Source organism: Aotus nancymaae, unplaced genomic scaffold, assembly GCF_030222135.1.
Source record: "Aotus nancymaae isolate 86718 unplaced genomic scaffold, 86718_ANA_hifiasm-v0.15.2.pri h1tg000036l, whole genome shotgun sequence".
Lineage (NCBI taxonomy): Eukaryota > Metazoa > Chordata > Mammalia > Primates > Aotidae > Aotus > Aotus nancymaae.
The window spans coordinates 62,126,600-62,148,899 of NW_026988450.1; the positions used below are offsets into that span (position 1 = coordinate 62,126,600).

A 22,300-nucleotide genomic window follows, 5' to 3' on the forward strand; every position below is an offset into this window, starting at 1 on the left:
CTGTTGTAAGATCATATATCAAAACTATTTAAAATAAAAATGGCCTATGAAGAAATGTTAAATGCAGTAAGTATAACCTATGCCTAATACACATGAGGACATCATTAGGATAACATAGCTTTAAAATGAAAAAGACAGGTTAAAATAAAATTCCTGAAAATGTAACAACAAATAAAGCTTTAATAATGCATGTAGAAAAAGGGTAGTTTATATTGGGAGAGCCTATAAAGTTTAGAAATGACAAAAGTAATATAGTTACATATGAAAATGCATTTAATCATCTTCACAAAAAAAGTAACACTAAATTTGAGCACTTAAGTATAATTTAATAAAAGTATTTTTTCCTTTTGTAGACTAATATATATCATATTCCCCCCTCCCAGTTAATTCTTAAGTTAATCTTTAGATTGTATGTGAAGTTACCAATTTGCCTATATTATTATACTCATGTATCTATGTCTCCTTACACAATTGGTTCAAAAAGTATAGTTTTAATTCTGATCTGGACTTTGGGGTAGGCACAGTGGTCTCTCCTTTCAATGAACTTTACTCTCATAAACCAATTAGGTCTAAGAAAAAAAGAGGCTCATAAAGCAATATCAAATACAAGAAAAGTACACTGGACAGGTAAAGACTGGTTTGCACTCTCTAGCTTGGCAAGTCATTTCATTTCTCTGGCCTGTCCCCTCTTTTATATGAAGATTCACAGCTACACCTGTATTTTTAACTATGGGCACTTATGGACTGAAATAAACTTTATGAATGGAAGTTGGATATGAATATTTTAATTTTGAAAAATATATATTTGCCCTCACAAATAAACCTAATGTATATTTCCTGCCTAGTAAACATTAGACTGAGGACACTATGAGAACTTTCATATCCTTTAAATTCTATAGAGCTGAGTGGAAGATTAAGATACAAGTGAAACAATTTTATTTTTCAATCCTTATGATACAATTTTTGTATTCACAAATTATTTCCTGTGTGAAGTTCATAAATTTATCTACATTCACACATTTTAAATTTTACTCAAGAGCTCTGCATTAGGAACTAAGGTTTATAATGTTTACTTTTGTTTTTCATACTTAATGTACTAGTGTTAGATTTTATAGTATAATATTTAACTTATGTATTACCTATGAATTACTTTGCTTACTATTGATTATAAAAGTAGGAAGTATTTTTATATCCATTGTATAGGACCATTTAGAGAATAAAGTTAGTCAAGTTAAGTGAAAGATGTTGAAAATTACAAAACCAATCAAGTTATATGTTATTGTTGCATTATATATTATAATGTAACCCACAGTTACATAGAAATAAATATATATAAAATGAATATTGATATTAAGATTCCTTCTAAATTAAATTTTCAGGGACTCAGTTTTTCTCTTAAAAATGGAGAAGTTTAATTGGTAACTTAGTCATTTACATTTTTCTTTTAGATTTTGGGCAAGTCTATGAGCTTATGAATCTATTATCCTTTCAGATTTCGCTTAACCCCTAGCTAACTGTATGATCCTGGCAAATCATTGAACTCCGGACTCAAGAAAATGTGTATTATATGAAAATGGATGTAATAATCTCTATATAGGAGATAATAGCTATCTCAGAGATACTTATTAGAATTCAGTACAGGAATATAAGGAAGGAGAGAACTGTCTGAGACGTAAAGGACACTTTAGTTAAGGGCTTAGCATAGAGCATTACACATGAAAAGACACAACAAATAATTTTATCCTGGTACTATTTCCCAAAATATAGAATGTCTCATATCCTCTCTATATAGTAATTAACTCTAAGCATTCTGGAGTCAACTAGGTAAACTTGTATAAGAGAAAACTATGACAGAAGCCCTTGCTTTTTTACTTATTTGAGATGTAGTAAGTCTACTTTTATGAAGTGTGTTTCTATTTACAAAATTCCTCTCAAAGTGGTATGTGGTCATATTGTTTTAATGTCATAGTTAAAAGAAAATCCTCACTATTATTTTAAACTCGTGATCATAAGTATTCCTTTAAAAATTGCATCAAGCAAAGAAAAACTTCATGATCTTAAACATTACAGACTTAGCTTTTTAAGGGAATCACTCATTACTTTTTACATATTTCAACCATTTTCTCAACATTTCAGCTCATCAAACAGTAGAATTTATTAACTTTGCAAATTTTATTCTCATATCATAAAAAGACTTTAAAATATTTTACATATCACTAAAATAGAAGATAACCACTTAACATATTGATTGTTCTTATACTATTAATATTTATAAAATGTATTGTATCTGATAGAATTTTTAATGATAATTGTCTTATATATATCAAGTGAAAAAATATGCAGATGAAAATGTAAACTAGAGAGAATACATAAATCTCATATAAATATGACTTAAACATAATGAATCTCATGAAAAAATAAATTAAGAACCATTTCTGTAGATTTAAAAGCTTTTAAGTCAGAAATTGTATACAGATTATAAGAAATAAAAATTTGATATTAAATACTGCCCCTCAAAGTTCTTTTGAGACATGAAAAAGTCAATACACTGATTTTATTTATAGACTTGCAATGTCAAGAAATAAACTTTACTGAAGATACAATTAGTTATTTATTTGAAGTACACATTGTATCAGTCTTAAAAAAGTTTTTCATTCCATAATTATCTCCTTTTGTCTTCCAGAAAATAAGTAATTACCGTGTTTTAAATTTTACCACAAATATATAATTACTCATAGTAATCAATATATAGTACTTAAATAGTAATTTTTGTGATTGACTATGTTCATTGGTGCTATCTGATCTAACTTTTTAATAAAATTGAGAAAGTAAATTAGAAAGAGAATTGAACATGAGCTCAAATGCTCTGTGAGTTAGTCTCAGTTCTGATATTAATGGTCTTTGTAAACTACCAAAAAGTTACTTATCCTTTCTTGGCATGTTCAGTTATTTTATAATATATGAGCAGTAAACTAGCTGATATTTAAGGACCTATGAATGTCATGATTTGTGACAAGATGAACAAATTCATGTTAGTACATTAATCAATCACTATTAAAAGAAATCAATATCAGAATGCAAGGGATGAAATCAGCACAGAAGCAGAGGTAGCATTTTTTTTTTAAGCTGTGAGTCTGCCCCTTACTCATAGAGCCAGCACCAGAAGTAAATGTGTAAAGGTGATAAGCAGAAGTTCAGAGTGTTTCTCAGCTGTATAACAGCCTGGGAACTTAGCCAAAGTGAAATAATAGCTAGTGAGAAGAGGCTACACTTTTATTTACTGTTATGGAAAAGTAAAGGTGGTGGTGTTAGAGATAAAGTGTGAGCGAGTTCATACAGGCTTTGCATGTTCAAATTTATTTGAATATCGGCAGTAGCTACTAGTGCCAAGCACTGGGCTAGGTACATGATTTATGCCATCTCCCTATAAACCCACTAATAATATAATGTATTTTATTTTTTACAGATAATAAAACTGAGGCTTAGGAAAATTGAATTGCTAGTCCAAAGATAATTGTTGGCACAATCATTATTTGATCTTCAGTGGCTCCAGAGCCCTTGCTCTTTCTACTTTACTGCAGTGGTGCTCAAAATTTAGAGTGCATCGGGACTATCCGGATGACTTGTTAAAACCACCAGTGTCTGTGCCCAACTCCCAAAGCATCCGATTCAACAGACCTCATCTGGGAACCTGGGGTATTTTTATTGTTAAAACGGTTTTAGAGGATGCTGGTACTACTTGTTGGAGAACACTTTGAAAATCACTGTAGTCCAAACATTTAAGGGCCTGAACTGAATAATGTGGTGATACCTAATGCCACGTAATTATCATTGTTATTTTCCCACCCAACCACAGGTATATGATGCATATGTTAATGTAAATTTAGACATTTTAGTGATTTCAAATTGGGTTGCTAGCAACACATTATCACTATATAGAAAATATTGATCATTAGAAATCCTCAACCAGCACCAAACAACAGCTTAGCAAAGGCCCTTAAGACATGAAATATATTTGATGGCTGCAAGACTGGAACCTAAAGAGAAGGAAAGGTAACCATCAGCACTGAGTCTGTGAATACGGGAAGGTCTTCAATCAATTGCTTTTTCTCAGTGAAACTTTTAAAAATGGTGTTCCTAAAGAGAATAGGAGCCTCACAAGGGGCCTAATTCTGAGAAAATCTTGCAAGCATGGAGATAGGTATATTGGAAAATGCCGTGAATCACCCACCTGCTCACTCTCAGAGCAGAAAGTTGACTTTGGTAACCATAGTGTCTATTCTGGCACCATTCTCATACTCATCCTAAGTCCAAATCAGTATTTCTGCTGTATTCCTAAATTATATACTCCTTTGGATTATGAGTAAAGGGAACAGAAGAAAGAGACAGGGAAAATAAAACTAAAGCTCTGTTTTAATGCATATGTAGATAAAACAAAATGTTATTAGATTTTATTTGTATCTTACACGTTCTTTTCTTAATCTTTCATTTGCCACCATTTTATATCTAATCTCTTAAATCTTAGAATTCAAAGTACAAGATGGCGTATTTTCTCAAATGGTCATGTTGCCTAAAGGAACTGGTGCCTTACCAGGCTGCTTGGTGCTTTAAAATAAACAAAATATTGAAGGTGTTTGATATCTTTAAGCCATTTCTGAAGCCGTGGTGAATAAGTAGAAGAGAAACACCCTTTGCAATAAACAGAGTAGTACATTTGGAGGCTAAGGAAGTAAACTTTAATTCCTTTCACTTTTTTTGCATTTGAGATCTTAGAAAAGCGTTTTAACGTCAGATGTTCCCCCCCCCCCCCCACAGGAGTACGAAGGCATTATTAAGTGCACACCTCTCCTAGTTTTTATTGTTTTTATCAGCTCTCACTTATGATAGAGTTTTACTGTATTTGGAACCATGTACAGATGACATTTCCTGTCTATTTATTATTTCACTGTTCTGTAGTCACCAAATTTTCTGTTGGGGGAAAAGACGTGTAAACTCCAAACCTATTCAGCTACCCCACAAATAGAAATTCTAATTAAGATCATGAACGGTAATAACTACTGGAACCAAGCCTTTGCTCCTGAAGTACTTAATTTATTTAGTAATTCTACTCTTTTTCTCCTTGAAGGATCTCAAGGGAGCTGGCATCAGGTTTTCAAGACGCTGAAACCTGCTTCTTAATTATTTCTGCTCACATACTCTTCCAATGAGTGCGTGATTGCAGCACCCCCCCTCCTGCCCAACCAGATGATTCCAGAAAGTACGGTGCTGCAAAAGGACATTTCAGAAGGCTTTCAACAAGCTAACTGTCCAGTGAAGTTCAGCTCCGAATTCTGGTAACCGTTCAAACCCTGTTGGGCCGGTATATTGGGTTAACTTAGCAAGTCGGTGGTGCAAAGCCTCCCCAAAGGCAGGACCGCGTTCAGGGAGAAGAGAACCCGCCTCAAGCCTGAGGTGAGCTTTCTTCCTTTGGTTGTCCTCCTTCATTGTTATTCTGCAATACGCAGCAATCCCTGTGCGTGCCCCTGTGTCAGCCCCTTAGCTGGCCACTCCAGCGGGGCTGGTGGGAGAGGACCACCTTGGCTACTCAGATGACCCTGTGCTGTTTAATTTCTTCTGCTCTCTCCCTTAGAGTCCAGCTAAGCCCTTGCAGCACTGGAGCCTGGCGGCTGCCCTCCTGCTGGCCTTTCCCTCACCTTCGAACGGGTCTAGGGGACGGGGAGGTTGCAAAGGAGACACAATCCTCACTGGTTGTTTTCCCAATGTGCTTTCCCAACTCCCCGAGTATGTCTTAGATAAGTTATTTGAGTGAGGACAGCGCTGCGGTCCGCTTGGAGAAAGGGAGCTTCCTCCGCACCTCTGCCTGATCGTGACAGCAGTGGTCGCAGCGCCGCCGACCATCTGGAGTTCAGGGAACATGAGCGTCCTGTTACCCGCCAGGCGTTTCCGCCTAGGACACACTCACACCCACCCTCACAGCCTCCTAAAGGTTTCTCCGTGTCAATTCACGTGTCCTCCTCCCAGCAACACATACACACACACACGCACACACGCACAGGCCAAGAGCCAAATCAACCACCCAGTTTCAACCTCGGGTGATGCAAGAAAAATTCAGAGAGGCTGGTCTTTTTGAAGAAATTAAGTATTCCCAAAGGAAAGAGATGTAAGGGCGGGGCGCCTGTCCAAAGTACAGCAGGACAGAGACCCCTGACTCAAACACGAAGGTTACCTTCCAGTGGGTGTCTTATTCCTGCTGGTATTGGGGGAAGGGATGTTATCATGGTGAGGGCTAGGTGGGTTTTTGTTTGCCGTTATTGTTTTGAAAAGACATTGATGTACCTCCCCCCAGCCACCTTTGTAAAGCTCTCTCAAGCTAAGACAGATCTTCGCCTGACGTATTGGGAAAGATTGTCGCCTTCTGGGCGAGGACTGAGGGTGTCAGTCTCCGGGGACACAGCGGGGCTGAAAGCTCCAGACTTGGCCACCAGGGCGGGCGTCAGTAAAAGGTGCTAATGAGCGCCTCTGGCAGCTCTTCCCCCTCATAGACACCCGCGCCCCTCTCCAGCAGCAACTAACTGCGGGAGAGGATGAGATTTCCACTTTTCCAAAAGACTTCAATGGCAGGAGTAGTATCTCCTTGGAGTCTCAGAACATGCAGAAACGTGGATCCTTCACGAAGTCTCTCTGGTGAGAATCCCTGGAAAGACGCTCTGGCGTGGGGTGCGGGACGCCGCACTTGGTCTCCCACCTGCTGCCTACCGGGGTACCTTCTGTGCCTTCGCAGTACCTTCGCTGCATGGCGTGTGCTCCCCCTGGGATCCATTGACAAGCAGCGTGGGAAAACGTCCCGTGGGTGTCTCTTTACAGGGGCGGGACGCTTAAGCACGACTTGGAGATTCACGGTTTCTATCTGGGTGAGACCTAAACAGACACACTGCAGCCGGAGGCATTTCAGAAACCTCTGCCTCTCTAAGTATGTGTGGGGGTGTGTGTGTGTATGTTTGTGTGTGCGTGGTTTCAATTTGAAACAGGCATGGATCAAGTCTAAGTAGCACCTGCCCTGCCCCACCCCTCAATTTGGTGCCCTCCACAGCCTTTTATTTCACATGATGACAGTGGAAATGAAATGCCAAGGAAAGGTTGTTTTCCTTTTCAGCCCCACCCGAGTGGTTCAGGCCTACCTAAGACCACTTTATCTTACACTCTGTGGCGTTTCCTCCCACTGAGCCTCTTTGTCATTGCTATTGCACGCAGAGGTGAGATGGTGGAGGGATGAAAACTGTAGGCAGATGGTGGAATACTCGTGGCTAGAGCTGTTCACGTGGAAAACTGCCTGCCTCGGACTTTCTGGACCCTCAAGCTAGTCTGGATTAGAACCTGCAAAATCCTTACAACGACTCTGCAGTCTGAGATTTTTCGTGGACCTGACATTCCAGAAGAGTGTAGAAGACAAAAGCGAGAATAGACATTGAGGCAAACTACGTTTAAGGCATCACAGCAATCTTGGCTTTAGAAAAGCCTTGAGACAGATTAAATTAAAATAAAATGAGGAAAGGGAAAGTAAGAAGCACATATCAAAACTGACATCATTCGGAGGTTGACAGCAGGTCTAGAACATACAACCTCTGCAAGTTTCTCAGAATTTGGGGACAATGTTCCAAGTCGTGAAATGTAGGAGATGCCTTCCAAGTGCCAGATGAGTGACAATGAAGAACTTTATTGACGTTGAAAAAAAAAATGTTTTACGTACGGTCTGTAGAACATTGATTTTGTACAGAATCAAAGAAGGCTATCACAAACTCTTCTTCCTTCTCAATATCTCCAATGCTAAACCGATTGTATCAGTCCGAAGTAAATTAACGCGCCTTTCCTTTCTATCGGCGCATCTCATTCGGAAAATACGGTAGGTGCGGGCTGCCAGGGCTGTAATTGCAGGCGGCGCGGATCGGCGTTTGTCAAGCTGGAATGCTCGCCCCGCTTCGGAGACTTCCCTCCCCCTCATCTGCCCCCCGAATGTGTTTTGGCTCAACAGGTATCACATGAAAACTCGCACTTAAACCCTGGTCATCTTCTCGCAGGAACCACCCTTAACGTTTTTCTGCCAGGGCTGCTGCTGGCTATCCGCGCCTCCCCCACGCGGAGCGCGCGTCTCGCAGGCAGCCCCAGGGCCATCCATTAACCACCAACTCCCAGTGGCAGGCGAACTAAGCGTAAATGTGTGGCTCCTCACACGTCGAGCTAACGACAAAGAAACCTTGCAAGCAACTTGAGAGGCGTTTTGTACATTAGGCAGTGTAGTTGTGTCACTTAGGACAAGCTTCTCGGCTCTGAGCTACTCTGAGGCCCCAGAGGGAAAAGAAAAATCAAGCTTTAAGAAGCAGGTTGGGATTACAAGGCAGTTGCTGCCACAGAGACTGGGACGACTTACTGGCATTTTGGGATGTAAATTAAAATTCGATACATGCCACCCATCATTGGTCATAGTAGAGGGAGAGATAACCTCTTCAGCTCCCTCCTCCCAAAACATGAATTATCATTTCCACTGAATGCAAATAAGTCGCCTTCCGTGGGGGGACAGCCAGCTGCAAGCTGGACAATAAACTGTTTCATAGAGAGGCGGCCGATTGCGGTTCAGAGAGGCACTCCTTTACAAAGGAAGAAGCGTCCAGTTTGTGTTGACAGCCGTGGCGCGCCTGGGCCAAAACAGCACCCCCTTTCCCGCCGTCCCCTGCCCGCCCCCGCGACACACAGACACCCCGGATTTAAAACTAGCTTACTGAACGCGACATCCATCGCGTCTATTCGAGCTGCCATGAGTATGGAGAAGTGATTGTTCAAAAAATGATGGCATGAGTCATAAACACCTCCTGAGTATTCTTTGCAGCAATTAATGGGCAGCAGGGTGCAGGAGAAGTTGTGGAAGATAGCTATGGATCCATTTTTTTTTTCCTAAGGACAGCTCTTTTTCCAATGATCCTGACTGTCCCTTGCCTTCCTGTTTGGGAATACGTTTTACATTCCACCCACCCCCTCCCCTTGTCTGTGCATGTGACACTCTACCTGTCTGAACGCTGAGACTTGCTGGGGATTTTCTTTTTGGTCGTCAGCTAATGACTTTCCTTCTACCTTCATTCATCCCCTAAGGTGGTTCTTTACACTTCATGGCATTTCAGACCCCTTGAAAGCCTCATTTTTGACCAAACCTCTACCACAGGTCCTAGGGAAGCTCCCCTACATTTAACATTGCATAGAAGCCCACGTAGAAATAATTTACATACATATGCATGCAGACATTCATGTTGGTGTTAGTGTGGCAGTGCTTGGAATATCCCTGTACCCTAATGTATTGAAAATCAACACATTTCTAGCACGTCGGTAACTTTCTTCCCTGAAAGGGTTAAAAAGCATTTATACCAGTGTCTTTAATATAAGTATTTCACCCAAGGCATCAAACCCTACTGATCTGACGAGAAATCAAGGTAATCCTCATCACTAAGAAAAGTCTTGCAGAGGAATTCTGCCTGGATATCCACTAGTTAGAGGCTATACTAATCAACTCACGTATTCGTTTGAGCATACTGCAAGAATATTTATTGAGCACAAGCTCAATCACCGCATTGAACGCCAAATCTGGCAAGCAAAATGCATTTCCTATCTGACGGGGGGTGGAGAACAAGCTGTGAATCAACTCCTTCTTTAGTATTATCATGATTATTTTATCGGTGCAAATTGCAAAGTAAGCTGCCAGCCTCTCTCCATGTACAAGTCAGCCCACCTGCATCCAAAGCGGAGGGGACCCCAAAGCAGACCTACCTTTCACACAAGACACCGTCAATAAAAAGACGAGGTTCCAAAACGTAAATCCACTTTTAATCCTCATTTTCTTCATCAGGATGAAGTCTAGGCGGCCACATTTAGCGCATCTTCGCGTGCCAGGCTCCCGGGGTTTGGAGTCCTTTGCTCGGCTTTCCCCTTTGCGGATCCCTTTCATATTATTCTCGAGCTCCTAATTCCTGCTCCTCAGCCCGGCGCAGTGGAGTTGTTGCTGTTGTTGGTGCGCGGTCACAGCTCGGAGTGAATGGTGTTTCTGGGATACCACAGCAACCTTGACGAGGACTCAACCATCTCTCCAACGGGGGCACAAAGTCTCCGCTACTCTGGATTCTGTCTTTTCTTGTGCGTTTTTTCCCCTCCACCAAAATCTACCCTAATTCTAGCTCTTTATAGCAACCACCAGAAACCACTAGTGAGCCTCTTAAAACCCAGCTCCGCTTTCTGATAAACTCCGCACAATGTTTGAAATTAAGGGGCTTGCTTTTTTCCCCGAATAGATCAATTCTGCCTGTAAAAGCAGCCCAAGAAATAATATGCTAGTGAGCTCTCCGTTGCAGCCTGCGAATACAGAAGCATGTCAAAGGAATATTTTAATCGGAGGATCTGTGTTGCTTTTGGGGAAACCGTGATGATAATGAATCGGTCTCCATCGATGCCCACGTCGTTATAATGGGACATGTGTTACTACTGTAGTTGCAGTATATTTCAGGCAGGCTTCTCGCATTTATTATCCCGTGATTTAATTGAAAAAGGAAATCACAGAATTTTCTCAAATAAATTCTTCTTTCCTACAGAGAAGAATGTATTTGCACACATGTATTTACATATTCAAATGAGTACGTGTAAACCCGTAACCGGGTTTTTTGATTCGGTAAAAGGATTTCATCCGTGGCCTGGGCGGGGGTGGGGTGGGGAGGGAAGTCAGTGTCGTTTCCTCAAATAGTTCGTTTTTTCATCCTCCCAACCCCCTTTTCAGTTGGTGTGCGCCGCAGTTCAACTACTTTATCTGTGGTATTATCTAGAACAGACCCATTTGTCTTAATTCTGAATCGGCACCAAATATGTAAATAGGGGGTTTCTTTCAAAACGAAAAATGTATGTATCTATGCATCTGTATCTGGCCGCCCCTTGTAGCACGCAAGGGTTAAGATTGCACAAGGGAAGAGTTCTTGCGCCATCTACTGGTCGTCTTTGAGTCGCCCGTTCCTCCTTCACATGTGTAAGGGACCCTGTTTTTCTCAACCCTTGGTGTAGGGGAGCTGTGTCCCCAAGACCAGCATGTCGTGCTCCTTGATTTTTGTCAGTCCTGACCCAAATCTTTCAACGAACAAGTTCCTTAGGTCAGGCGACTGATTGGTGAACTGATCTTTCGGGAATCTGGTCCCCTTTCAGGAGTGGGGAGTGCCACAGCTCTAGCTCTGGAACAGGTAATTGCTGCTGCTGCGTGTAGCTCCATTTGCCTGCCTCAGGACATCAGGGGCGTGAGCGCCTATCTACGAGGCTTAGTCTAGAGGACTGCCCAACTTGAGTTTGCAGCTCCCCGCACTGTGCACACACAATGGGTTTGGTCCCGTGCACCACACCATTACCCCAGCCAGCTTTTGTCCCTTGGCTCGCATTGAAGCTGCCCGCTCAGTAGAGCAAGGAGGTAGCATCTGGTGGGGGTTCTGCTCCTGCAAGTGGGCTCACTGTGAGCGTCCATAGGTCTGCGTGGCGAGTGAGTTTAATCTGCAGGCGTAGGAAGGATTCTGAGCTCTCGGGGTACGTGGCATTGTGTGTGGGTCTGTGATTCTCCCAGTTGGTGTGTGTGTGTCTACACACGCGCGAGCGTAAGCGCGCTGTAGTGAGAAGTAAATGTGCGTGTTTATGAAAAATAGAGTGTTTTGCCACGCGTGGGTGTTTTCCCAAGTGTATTTTACAGTACATATGCGTGTGCATGCCTGTGTGTGTCTGTGTGTTAGAGAGGGATTTCACTCCTGGTACGGAGCTGTAGCAAAAGGTAAAAGCTGTAGACGCCCAATTGACCTCATTAAATTCAGAGAGGTACTTTAAGAGCCCAGAGGCAGAATATTGTCCCTTCCCTTCGGTGCTCTGTTTCATTGTCTGCATATACAGGTTTCAAAGGGGAGTGGGCAACAAGGTAGGGACTAGCCCTTGACTGGGAGAATCAGCATTGGAAACGTCATTAGCCTGCTTAGCCACCTTGGCAGCTGCTCTGGCATTGATTTCAGTCAAGATGTCAGCATGTGGTGTTGCTGCTGTTACGTTTGCTGGGCTGGACAACCAGTTAGAGATGCAAACAGGTCCTTGGATTTAACGAGGATGCTCAACAACACCCTCCTCACCAAGTGTCCGGAGGTTAGTCACCTAAACTTAATTTACTTTTTATTTATGCAATCTATTTGAACATATAACACATGGCTATACATCCAGACCGGAGGGCTTCATGGCAAAAAACAAATAAACCAAACCCTAAAAACCCTTTCTCAAAAGACAGGGCATTTTAACAGTAATTATTGTGCACGAAGTAAGTAAACTTTGATTAGAAGACCATAAAGATTACTACTAAGATACGAATTTCTGATATTTATTTGCAAACACATGGCTAATCCTGTAATCCAATTATCTTTCCCTAAATGAATCCTGCCTATCATTTCATGTGAGGTTGTTAAAAGATTTATCTGGAATCTCATAATATATTGAACAATACTCTAGTATCTAGTTTCTGCAGCTCACAATAAATCACAAACCACTTTTACCTGTGTCTTCCAGCTTCTGAGACAGGATCGAAAATAATATTTCACAGACAGAAAAAGTTAAGGCATGAGGCGCTAAAGTGGCTTATCCAAAGTCACTATCAGGAGCTTTGGTGTTTACTCCAAGGTGTTTAGTGCTAAATCTCACTAGTCTTTCATGGGGAACAGCATCCTCTTTAAGGAAAGATTTCCAGAGGCATTCCAGAAACATAAAATTTTCAGCCACAATCCTGAGTGGGAATCCTTTAGTTTCTCCATAAGCTAAGAAACAACAACAACAACAACAACAACAACAACAACAACAAAAAACAGTGTCTACATTCAGAAGAAATAAATTATCTATTGTAGCTGATCTGTAGAAAAACAACACAGCTATACATTCGTTAGTGTAATACAATAGAAATAAATTATGGAAAAATAGCTAACAATAGCAAACTTCAGGTGCTTACTGTACATTAGGTATTGTGCTATGCTTACATAACATATCTTATTCAATCCTCACTACTTTCTGAGACAAGCAGTACAACAATCCTAATTTTACAGATGAAAAAAATTGATACACATAGAAGTTAATTATCTTGCCCTGCCTGAATAACCCATGTAAGAAGTATGAACCTATGGGGCCTGATTTCAGAGTTAATATGCTTCCCTACTGTACTATACTCTATGCTAGCTCCGAAAGATGCTTATTTTGAAATAGTATAGTAACAAAAAGAGTAAATCATTTTTATAGTATATTTGATACATAATTATAGAAAAGCAATAATTTATAGTTTATGTGATAAAATTTTAGAATATATGTACACATATAAATAAAAACTTGTGTCTGTTTTATACTTACCAGTTACTAAAATTCCTCCTCTGTTTTTTATTTTTATTTACTTCTTGCAGCTTATTGATCTTTCCACATATAGGTTGTGGTAAAAATGTGATTTGCAAGGATCATCAAGACAATTACAACTATTAAGTTCCCTTAAGAGCTTTTAAAAAGAAGTGAAATCAGAAATGGACAAGATCTTTCAACTAGAAAGACCAGATTTCCATACCTTTTCAGCTCCTTCCCAACGTACCTATGGAATACAATTAACTTTGATCTTAAAACAGGACTGAATTGCACTAAAAAAGAGAAAATAAACCCCTCTCCAAAAATTGCCCAGTGTTAAACTAGCCCCTTCAACATTTATCTACTATGTTTTAGCACCATAGAAGCAATATTAAAGAAAAATGAATAAAATAATCAAAACAAAATGAGTACACTGAGAAACACAACATAAAAATGTGGAAAGGGGATTACCTTTAATTTCAAAAAGAAGTATATACTTTTGACAGTTATAAACTTAGAAAGTGGTTTTTTTTTCGGTTTATATAATAAACATGCAGGATTACATGGGGATTCTCACAAGTGAAGTAGTTTATTTTTTTTTTTTAATATTAATGTTCCCTGCCTTTTAAAACTAAATTTTCATTGACTGTAGACATACATCCCCTCCACCACACACACACACAGACAGATACACACACATTTAATTAAAAGGCTGAAAATCAAATCTGTGGGTATGTGGGAAAAAAACTATTTAGAGTAAGATAAAATGTTAATGATTACAAATACCAAGTAGACATTTTCCTGCTCATTTGCAGTTTTTATATAGAATTCATTGCCAGGAGAGTAGGGGAAAAAGAAGAACTCATTTTTCTCATTTTCAATAAATGCTGATTCTTGGATCAGTCATGTCTGACCTCTCCAACTCCTGGGAAATAAAATATTTGAATTTAAATGTTGAATCTAGAATAATGAGGGAATTCTAATTTAAGTCTATGTGTTACCTTGATTTATAAATGTCCTTATTTGTTGAAGAAAAAGGAAGGCAAGAGACCTAGTATTCATGCTAAAGTAATTTTCTTTAAAACAGCAATATTTAAGAAGATAATTTATCAAGCTGATTAAAATGTGTGTCCTTCCTGCTGTAAATCAGGAACCATTGTAGAGTGGTGGAGACGGGCCTGTTGGAAGAGTTCCTAAGTGTGCCTTCCTAGGAATTCATTCCTCTTATGTCCTGACTCCTCTTGCAATATCATTAATACTGAAGCTTAACAGACATTTCAGTATTTTAAGCATTAACAACATTAAGAACAATATTAAAGTTTATATGTCACATAAAAGTAGTAATGTTGCAGTTTAAAGAACAAGAGAACAGAAAAGCATTAAAATGGGCACAGTATCTATTGCTCTGTCCATACAGTTGAACTATATTGACTGACTACAAAAAAAACCCTTATTTTTATGTGAGCCACAAGTCTAATAATTTTGCCTACTTTCAAATTTTCTGAACTGCTGCCTTCTTAAATATGGAACATTTAAAATTATGTATATTAAATAGTTTAAGCTAAGCCCTATATGAGCTCTGTTTCCTGAAAGGAGGAAACCATGGTAAATAATTGGGGGGCATTTGGGTAATTATCCCAAAAGAGAAGAAAAAAGAATAGAGAGATTCTTTAACGACTTCTCTGCTTGTCTTGGGTGTGTTTTACTCTCTTGCTCATCTGTGGCTGATATTATGTAAATTATCTTTTCATAGAAGAATAAAAATAAAAAGTTAAGCAAAAGGTAGCTTTGCTCAATAATCAAGATAATCCAGGTCTCTGTGCTTTATCAGTAATAAAATTGTGTCACTGACATCATCTGAATAAACCTCAATTCCCCGTATAGCAGCTCGTTTGGTCATCATTCTTTAAACTCACGTACACTGTATAGTTATGTAGTAACAGTTTCAAATGCTCTAAGAATACATAAATAGCCAGGCGCGGTGGCTCACGCCTGTAATCTCTGCACTTTGGGAGGCCTAGGCAGGAGGATCACCTGAGGTCAGGAGTTCAAGACCAGCCTGGCCAACATGGTGAAACCCCATCTCTACTAAAAATACAAAAATTTGTGGGGCATTGTGGTACACGCCTGTAATCCCAGCTACTCTGGAGGCTGAGGCAGGAAAATTGCTTGAACCCAGAAGGCAGAGGTTGCAGTGAGCCAAGATCATGACACTACATTCTAGTCTGGGTAACAGAATGAGACCCCATCTCAAAAAAACAAACAGATAAAAAATCCATAAATATTTGGAGAACATAAATCAAATTGAAGATTTTATAAGATATAAAATATATCAAGATTATTATAAAAATGTAGTATATATTTGACTTCATACCCAGAAGTTATCATCCAGTTAATTCATTATTATCTTTTAAAAAATTTGTACTGTCCTTATTATCTACATATTCCCTGCTCTTTAAAATTAACAATTTTTTGAGATAAATACATATTTTCAAATATTCAGAGCACAATAAAATCATTAATACATTTTATTCTGCAGATTTTTAGTCCATGATAAATTAGGTAGTATGTGTAAGACCTTCTTTCTATTTTGTTTCATTAGTCTACTTAAGAATCAGCTTTTTGAAATTTTGTTAACTGAGAAATCTAAATATCTGCATTAAACAATTTATAACCGAAAGTCAATCCTAGAAACATGCAAACTTTGTGTTTAAATTGTATTTTATTATAATCCCAGAGCCCCAACATAGCAAAACACAGCACACAGGTAGTAGGCAAGAACATTTCACCTGTGCTTGGAATTTCCTTTCACTCACAGTAGACTGCTCGGCTGGTGATAAAGCAGTATTCACTAACTTTTTGTAACTTTTAATATTGATGTTAATTTTCCTAAATATTTGTAAACTCTTCAATGAAAGGAACCATTGAGAATAATTTAGTTGGATGCTTCCAAATTTAAAGATTTTTATTCATATACATGTGTATTATACTTGTGTTTGAAGCACATTGACTATTAATATTTACTGCTTTATAATTTGACCTATTTTTTAAGCTTCCCAAATGATCACTGTTATTTCATTTTTTTATTGATCTTAAAATTAATAAATATTGAAATATTTTCTAGCATAAGAACACAGGAAACTAAATTAAATAATTGTCCTTTTTTTCAGATAGAAAGATAACAGTGACCTTGACTTAGAATGATCATTTTGGCCATCATAGGAAAGAAAATCAATGCTGCTGATTTTAGTTTGGCTACACATAATCCAATTTGGATTGTAAGTACAAATATCTGTCTCATCTGGTCAGGAATCAATTTCATCTTTACTATTTGTGTGGCAGGTATTATTTTCATCTGAGTATTCTTTCATTTATTTAAGAAATCATTTTGAGTTCCTGTTGCAAGGAAACAAAAACAAGAAGTATGTATTACTCTACCATAAAGGCACTTGCAATGTGATAAAAGGCATAGAATATATTCTTAAGTAACAACAGTGAATGTCAGTAAGGTATAACCACTTTATGAGAGATGCTTGTGAAATACCAAGATGGTGGAAAATTATTTATAGCTGGGGAATTGGAGAAAACTACATGGAAAAGATAAACATTTGAGTCTTTCTAGAATCATCTAAGGATGCCTAACAGGAAAAATCTTGATGGGGCGGTTGTTTTCCAGAAATGTGAATGAAGTTAGGATAGCTATGCACACATTTAAAATTTAGTCAATTAGGGAATTATACTTTTAGAAAAGAATGACAGATGAGGCTAGAAAGCTAAAAGCAGCCAGGGAGATGTGGAGATTGGAAAACAATGAAAAACTTTGCCAACCTTCCTTCCTTTCTTTCTCTCTCTCTCTTTCTTTTTTTCTTTCTTTTCTTTCTTTCTTGCTTTCTCTTTCTTTTTTCCCTCCCTTTTTTTCTTTTTCTTTTTCTTTCTTTTTTTTTTTAAAGAGAAAGAGAGAGAGAATAGGAAGGAGAAAAAAGGAAGAGAAAGAGAGAGAGAGAATGGGGAGGAGGGAGAAGGAAAAGAAAGAGAGAATGGGAGTATTGCTTTCTTGCCCAGGCTAGAATGCAATTTAGTAATGGGTATTGAAAACCTCTTTTATACTGATAATTATACTTAATGATGTAGTCAGGAAGGAATAAGGGAAGAAGATAACAAACAAACAGCCAACCAATATTTAATTTAAACCTATGAAATGCTATGCGATTACTGAGGAGTGATTTACTTCCAATTATATAGTCACCTTTGGAATAGGTGTGAGGTGGTAATGTATGTTTTGTGTATTTGAAGTGGAGAGTTCTATAAATGTTTATTAAGTTTACTTGTTCCGGGTCTGAGTTCAAGTTCTGAATATCCTTGTTAATTTTCTATCTCGTTGATCTATAGAATCGTTAGCTCTTCTTGTTGCATTGATCCTTTTGCCATTATGTAATGTCATTCCTCGCCTCTTTTGATCTTTGTTGCTTTAAAGTCTACTTTATCAGAGGCGAGAATTGCATCTCCTGCTTTTTGTTTATTAGTTCATTTTTACTCTCTGTTCAATTGGTAAATCTTCCTCCTTCTCTCTGAGTCTTTGTGTATTGTTGGATGTAAGATGGGCCAGGATGCAGCATACCGATGGGTTTTGGCTTTTTATCCAATTAAAATATTTATTAGTTTAATACCGGCATTTGATGCTAGCTGGCTGTTTTGCCCATTAGTTGATGTGAATTTTTTATTGTGTTAAAGTTCTTTGCTTTTTGATATATTTTTGGAAAGGCTGATATTGGTTGTTCCTTTATATGTATAGTGCTTCTTTCAGAAGCTCTTGTAAAGCAGGCCTGGTGGTGGTGAACTCTCTAAGTACTTGTTTGTTCGCAAAAGATTTAATTTTTCCTTCGCACATAAAGCTTAGTTTGGCTGGATAGGAAATTCTGGGTTGAAAGTTCTTTTCTTTAAGGATGTTAAATATTGGTCCCCACTCTTTTCTGGCTTGTAGGGTTTCTGCTGAGAGATCTGCTGTAAGTCTGATAGGTTTCCCTTTATGGGTAACCTGACCTTTCTCTCTGGCTGCCCTTAGTATTTTCTCCTTCATTTCAACCCTAATAAATCTGGCGATTATGTGCCTTGGGGTTGGTCTTCTTGAAGAATATCTTTGTGGTGTTCTCTGTATTACCTGGAGTTGAATATTACCCTGCCTTGCCAGGTTGGGAAAATTTTCCTGAATGATATCCTGAAGAGTATTTTCCAACTTGGATTCATTCTCTTCATCACATTCAGGTACACCTATCAAACGTAAATTAGGTCTTTTCACATAGTCCCATATTTCCTGGAGACTTTGCTCATTCCTTTTCATCCTTTTTTCTGCATTCTTGTCTTCTCGTTTCATTTCACTGAGCTGGTCCTCGACTTCTGATATCCTTCCTTCTGCTTGATCAATTCGACTGTTTAAACTTGTGCATGCTTTGCGAAGTTCTCGTGTTGTGTTTTTCAGCTCCATCAATTCACTTATATTCTTCTCTAAATTGTCCATTCTCGTTAACATTTCGTCAAACCTTTTTTCAAGGTTCTTAGTTTCTTTGCATTGGGTTAGAACAAGTTCTTTTAATTCACAGAAGTTTCTTATCACCCACGTTTTGAAACCTGCTTCTGTTATTGGAACACACGTGTAATCTATTAAGCCTTGTTCCGTTACTGATGAGGAATTGCAATCCCCTGTAGAGGGAGAGGCATTCTGATTTTGAGTATTCTCTACCTTTTTACGCTGGTTTCTTCCCTTCATTATATATTTGTCCGTCTGTCGTCTTTATAATTACCGACTTTCTAACTGGGTCTCTGACGTCCAACTTGTTGATTCCCTGCGCCGAAATCTGAGCAATCCACTGAGCCGGCCAAAACAGTGGTGTTAAGATTGATGGTGCTTTTCTGCCCGGGAATCTCCGGACTCTGCACCAAGAACTGGCGTGCTAAGGCACCAGCAAAACCGCCACGCCGGCCACAAGAGTCGCCCTGGTGACCCGTGGAGCTCCTCCACTGGGAATCTCGTGGTCCGTGAGCAACTAATATTCGTCTGAAAGTGTGGCGTCCTCTCGTTCTTTGCGCTTTCACTGGGAGGTACGTGCCCGAGCTGCTAATCATCAGCCATCTTGGATCTCTCTCCTCTCTTTTTCTTTTTCAGTACATAGACCATAAGTTTGTCAATTCACATAAACCTCCAGTGTTACATTTGTAAACAACTCAATCAATGAATTGTTTCATTGAGTAAGCAAATCAATTTGTTTTGGTATTTTTATGCAGTGGTTTATAAAAAGATTCCATTTAACCCTTTAAGTTGATTGAAGTCATCAGACATTTATTATAAAGACACTTAGTAAGGTAAAAATATATTACATGATTGTATTTATAATAGTTATATTTAGAATTTTTTTCCTCTAGTTATTGATAGTGACACTATAAATACATGCTATATTTACACATGCATCCAGAATTTACATATCTGGCATATGAATATCAATCTGATTTTTGAGAAATTTTGTTTGTCTAGAGTAGGTTTGAGTCATACTAAAGTGGTATCCAATGCATGACATAGATTTTTACGTGGTTACAATAGCACCTCTTAGGAGGTTAAACTGTCCAACAGTTATGTGGTCACCACTCAATTTGACTACTTAAATTTTTTAAAGTATGCATCTCCTGACACCAGAAAAATCCTGATCCTCATTTTTTATAATTAAATTTTCCCTTCTCACAAAACAAACAAGCACAATATAATCAAATCAAAGAATAATGACAAAACAAACAACAACAACAAACAAAAACTCTTCTGGGTACGGTGGCTCACGCCTGTAATCCCAGCACTTTGGGAGTCCGAGGTGGGTGGATCACCTGAGGTCAGGAATTCGAGACCTGTCTCTGCTACAAATACAAAAATTAGCGGGGTGTAGTGGCAGGTGCCTGTAATCCCAGCTACTTGGGAAGCTGAGACAGGAGAATTGCTTGAACCTGGGAGGAAGAGGTTGCAGTGAGTTGAGATTGTGCCACTGCACTCTAGCCTGGGCGATGTAATGAAAGTCTCTCTCAAAAACCTAGCCTGGGCGATGTAATGAAACTCTAGCCTGGGCGATGTAATGAAAATCTCTCTCAAAACAAAACAAAAACTCTGTATGTGGTCAGAAAACTTGCACACCTAATGGTTACAAGAGAATGAGGAAAAAGTATGATTGGCTGAACACAAAGTCATCCTTTCTGCAGTAAAAATAATAGAGTAAACGTCTTTCTGGGTCAGGGTCAACATGTAGTGATACTTTTAAGATAATATAAAAACTAGAATCAAAAATGTCTTTAGGGTAAGAAAGCTGTCACATCTTAATAACAGTATAACAATAAATATGTCCATTGATGTCCCTTCTCTGAGCCTTAAGTTTTTTATCTGTAAAATGGGAATAACTGGTTACCTCACAGAATTTTTGTTAATCATTTACAAAGGTATGAGATTATAAATTATCTTATAACCTTAACACTCCACATCATTTTCCTAGTACCTCTAGAAGGTTAAAGAGTGGCCCCTCCCAAAAGATACTTCTAAGTCTTAACACCTGGAATGTGTAAATAACATCTTGTTTGTAAAAACTGGTAAGTGTGTGAGGTGATAGCCATGTAAATTAGTCTGATTCTATCATTCCACATGTAGCAAAATATCACATTGTTTCTTATAAATATATTCTATATTTTTTGTCAATTAGAAATTAATTTTTTTTTATAAAAAGAGTCTTTGCAGATGTAGCTATATTAAGGATGTTGAGATTCAATCATCGTGAATTTAGGGTGGAATCTACATCCATGGCAAGTGTCCTTGTAAAAAAAAAAAAAAAAAAAAAAGGCAAAGAGAGACTTGAGACTCAGTGAAACAGCAGAGAAGGTGGTAGGAAAAAGGAAGCAGAAATTGGTTTGGTGGGTTTACAAGCCAAGGAATGTCAAAGATTGTTGGCAATCACCAGAAACTAGGAGAGAGACATAAAATGAATTTGCCCCCAGAGACTCCAGAAAGGATCAGTTGCAGCCTTCAAACTATGTGAAAATAAATTTCTGTTGTTTTAAGGCACAAAGTTTTTGGAAATTTGTTATGGTATCCCTGGGAAACTAATATGGTACCCGACTCTGCCAAGGACACTGCTCTTAACGAACCTCACTACTGGATTTTAACTGGATCTCTGAGAGCTCTCTCCTCTCCCACCAATGGAGTATTTTTCCTATTTCCACCCTGAGTGGCATTATTCTTTATAGGAGCATTTTGAGTCCTTTATACATTTTCACTAACATTCTTTTATTTCAAAACATGTATGTATTCTTATTACTATCCCCTCTTCTGGATGAGTTTTACACAAATCTCTGTCTGACCTAGCATTATCAAGCCCTACTTTGAGCCTTGCCATGCACATTTTGTTTTCATCTTAACGTCTCAATCTTAATGAAGCAAAGTTGCATTTATTCTCATCTATATGCTCCTTTCTCCTTCAATTTGCTTCTTCTGATGACCTCTACATAATCACGGCCCTTATTGTTCCAACTTCTCAGAGTCAAAACCTAATTTTTATGCCTCTCTCTTCTTTATATTTATATTAGAATCTAACACTAATATGTAAAAATATCTCTTTGTATAAGACTTCACTACGTCCTCTTCAATCTATTCTCCTGTCATCATCTGATCCCAAACAGAAATTATTTCATGCATGTGTTACTGCAAAAACCTCACTGTTACCTTGACTGTCTTCAGGCTTTCCGCTTCTGCTCCATTCTATAAAGCACAGTGTGTAGTCACATCATCATGGCTATCTTCTCCAATTTTCATAGTTTCCCAATACCATTAGCTTCAGGATACAAATATGCACTTAAATCTCATAGCTAAGAC

The 22,300-nt window shown here is 38.5% G+C and overlaps 1 protein-coding gene across 1 annotated transcript in view; it reads right to left on the reverse strand.

Annotated features, from left to right (window-relative positions):
* The window catches only part of CSMD3 (CUB and Sushi multiple domains 3), a 1,293,678-nt gene extending 1,283,425 nt beyond the window's left edge, over positions 1 to 10,253 (reverse strand). The window contains exon 1 of the mRNA XM_012443291.2: positions 9,811 to 10,253. Coding sequence (XP_012298714.2) covers positions 9,811 to 9,988 — 178 coding nt within the window. The 5' untranslated portion in view covers positions 9,989 to 10,253. The remainder of the gene's footprint in view (positions 1 to 9,810) is intronic.
* Positions 10,254 to 22,300: the final 12,047 nt, after the last annotated feature.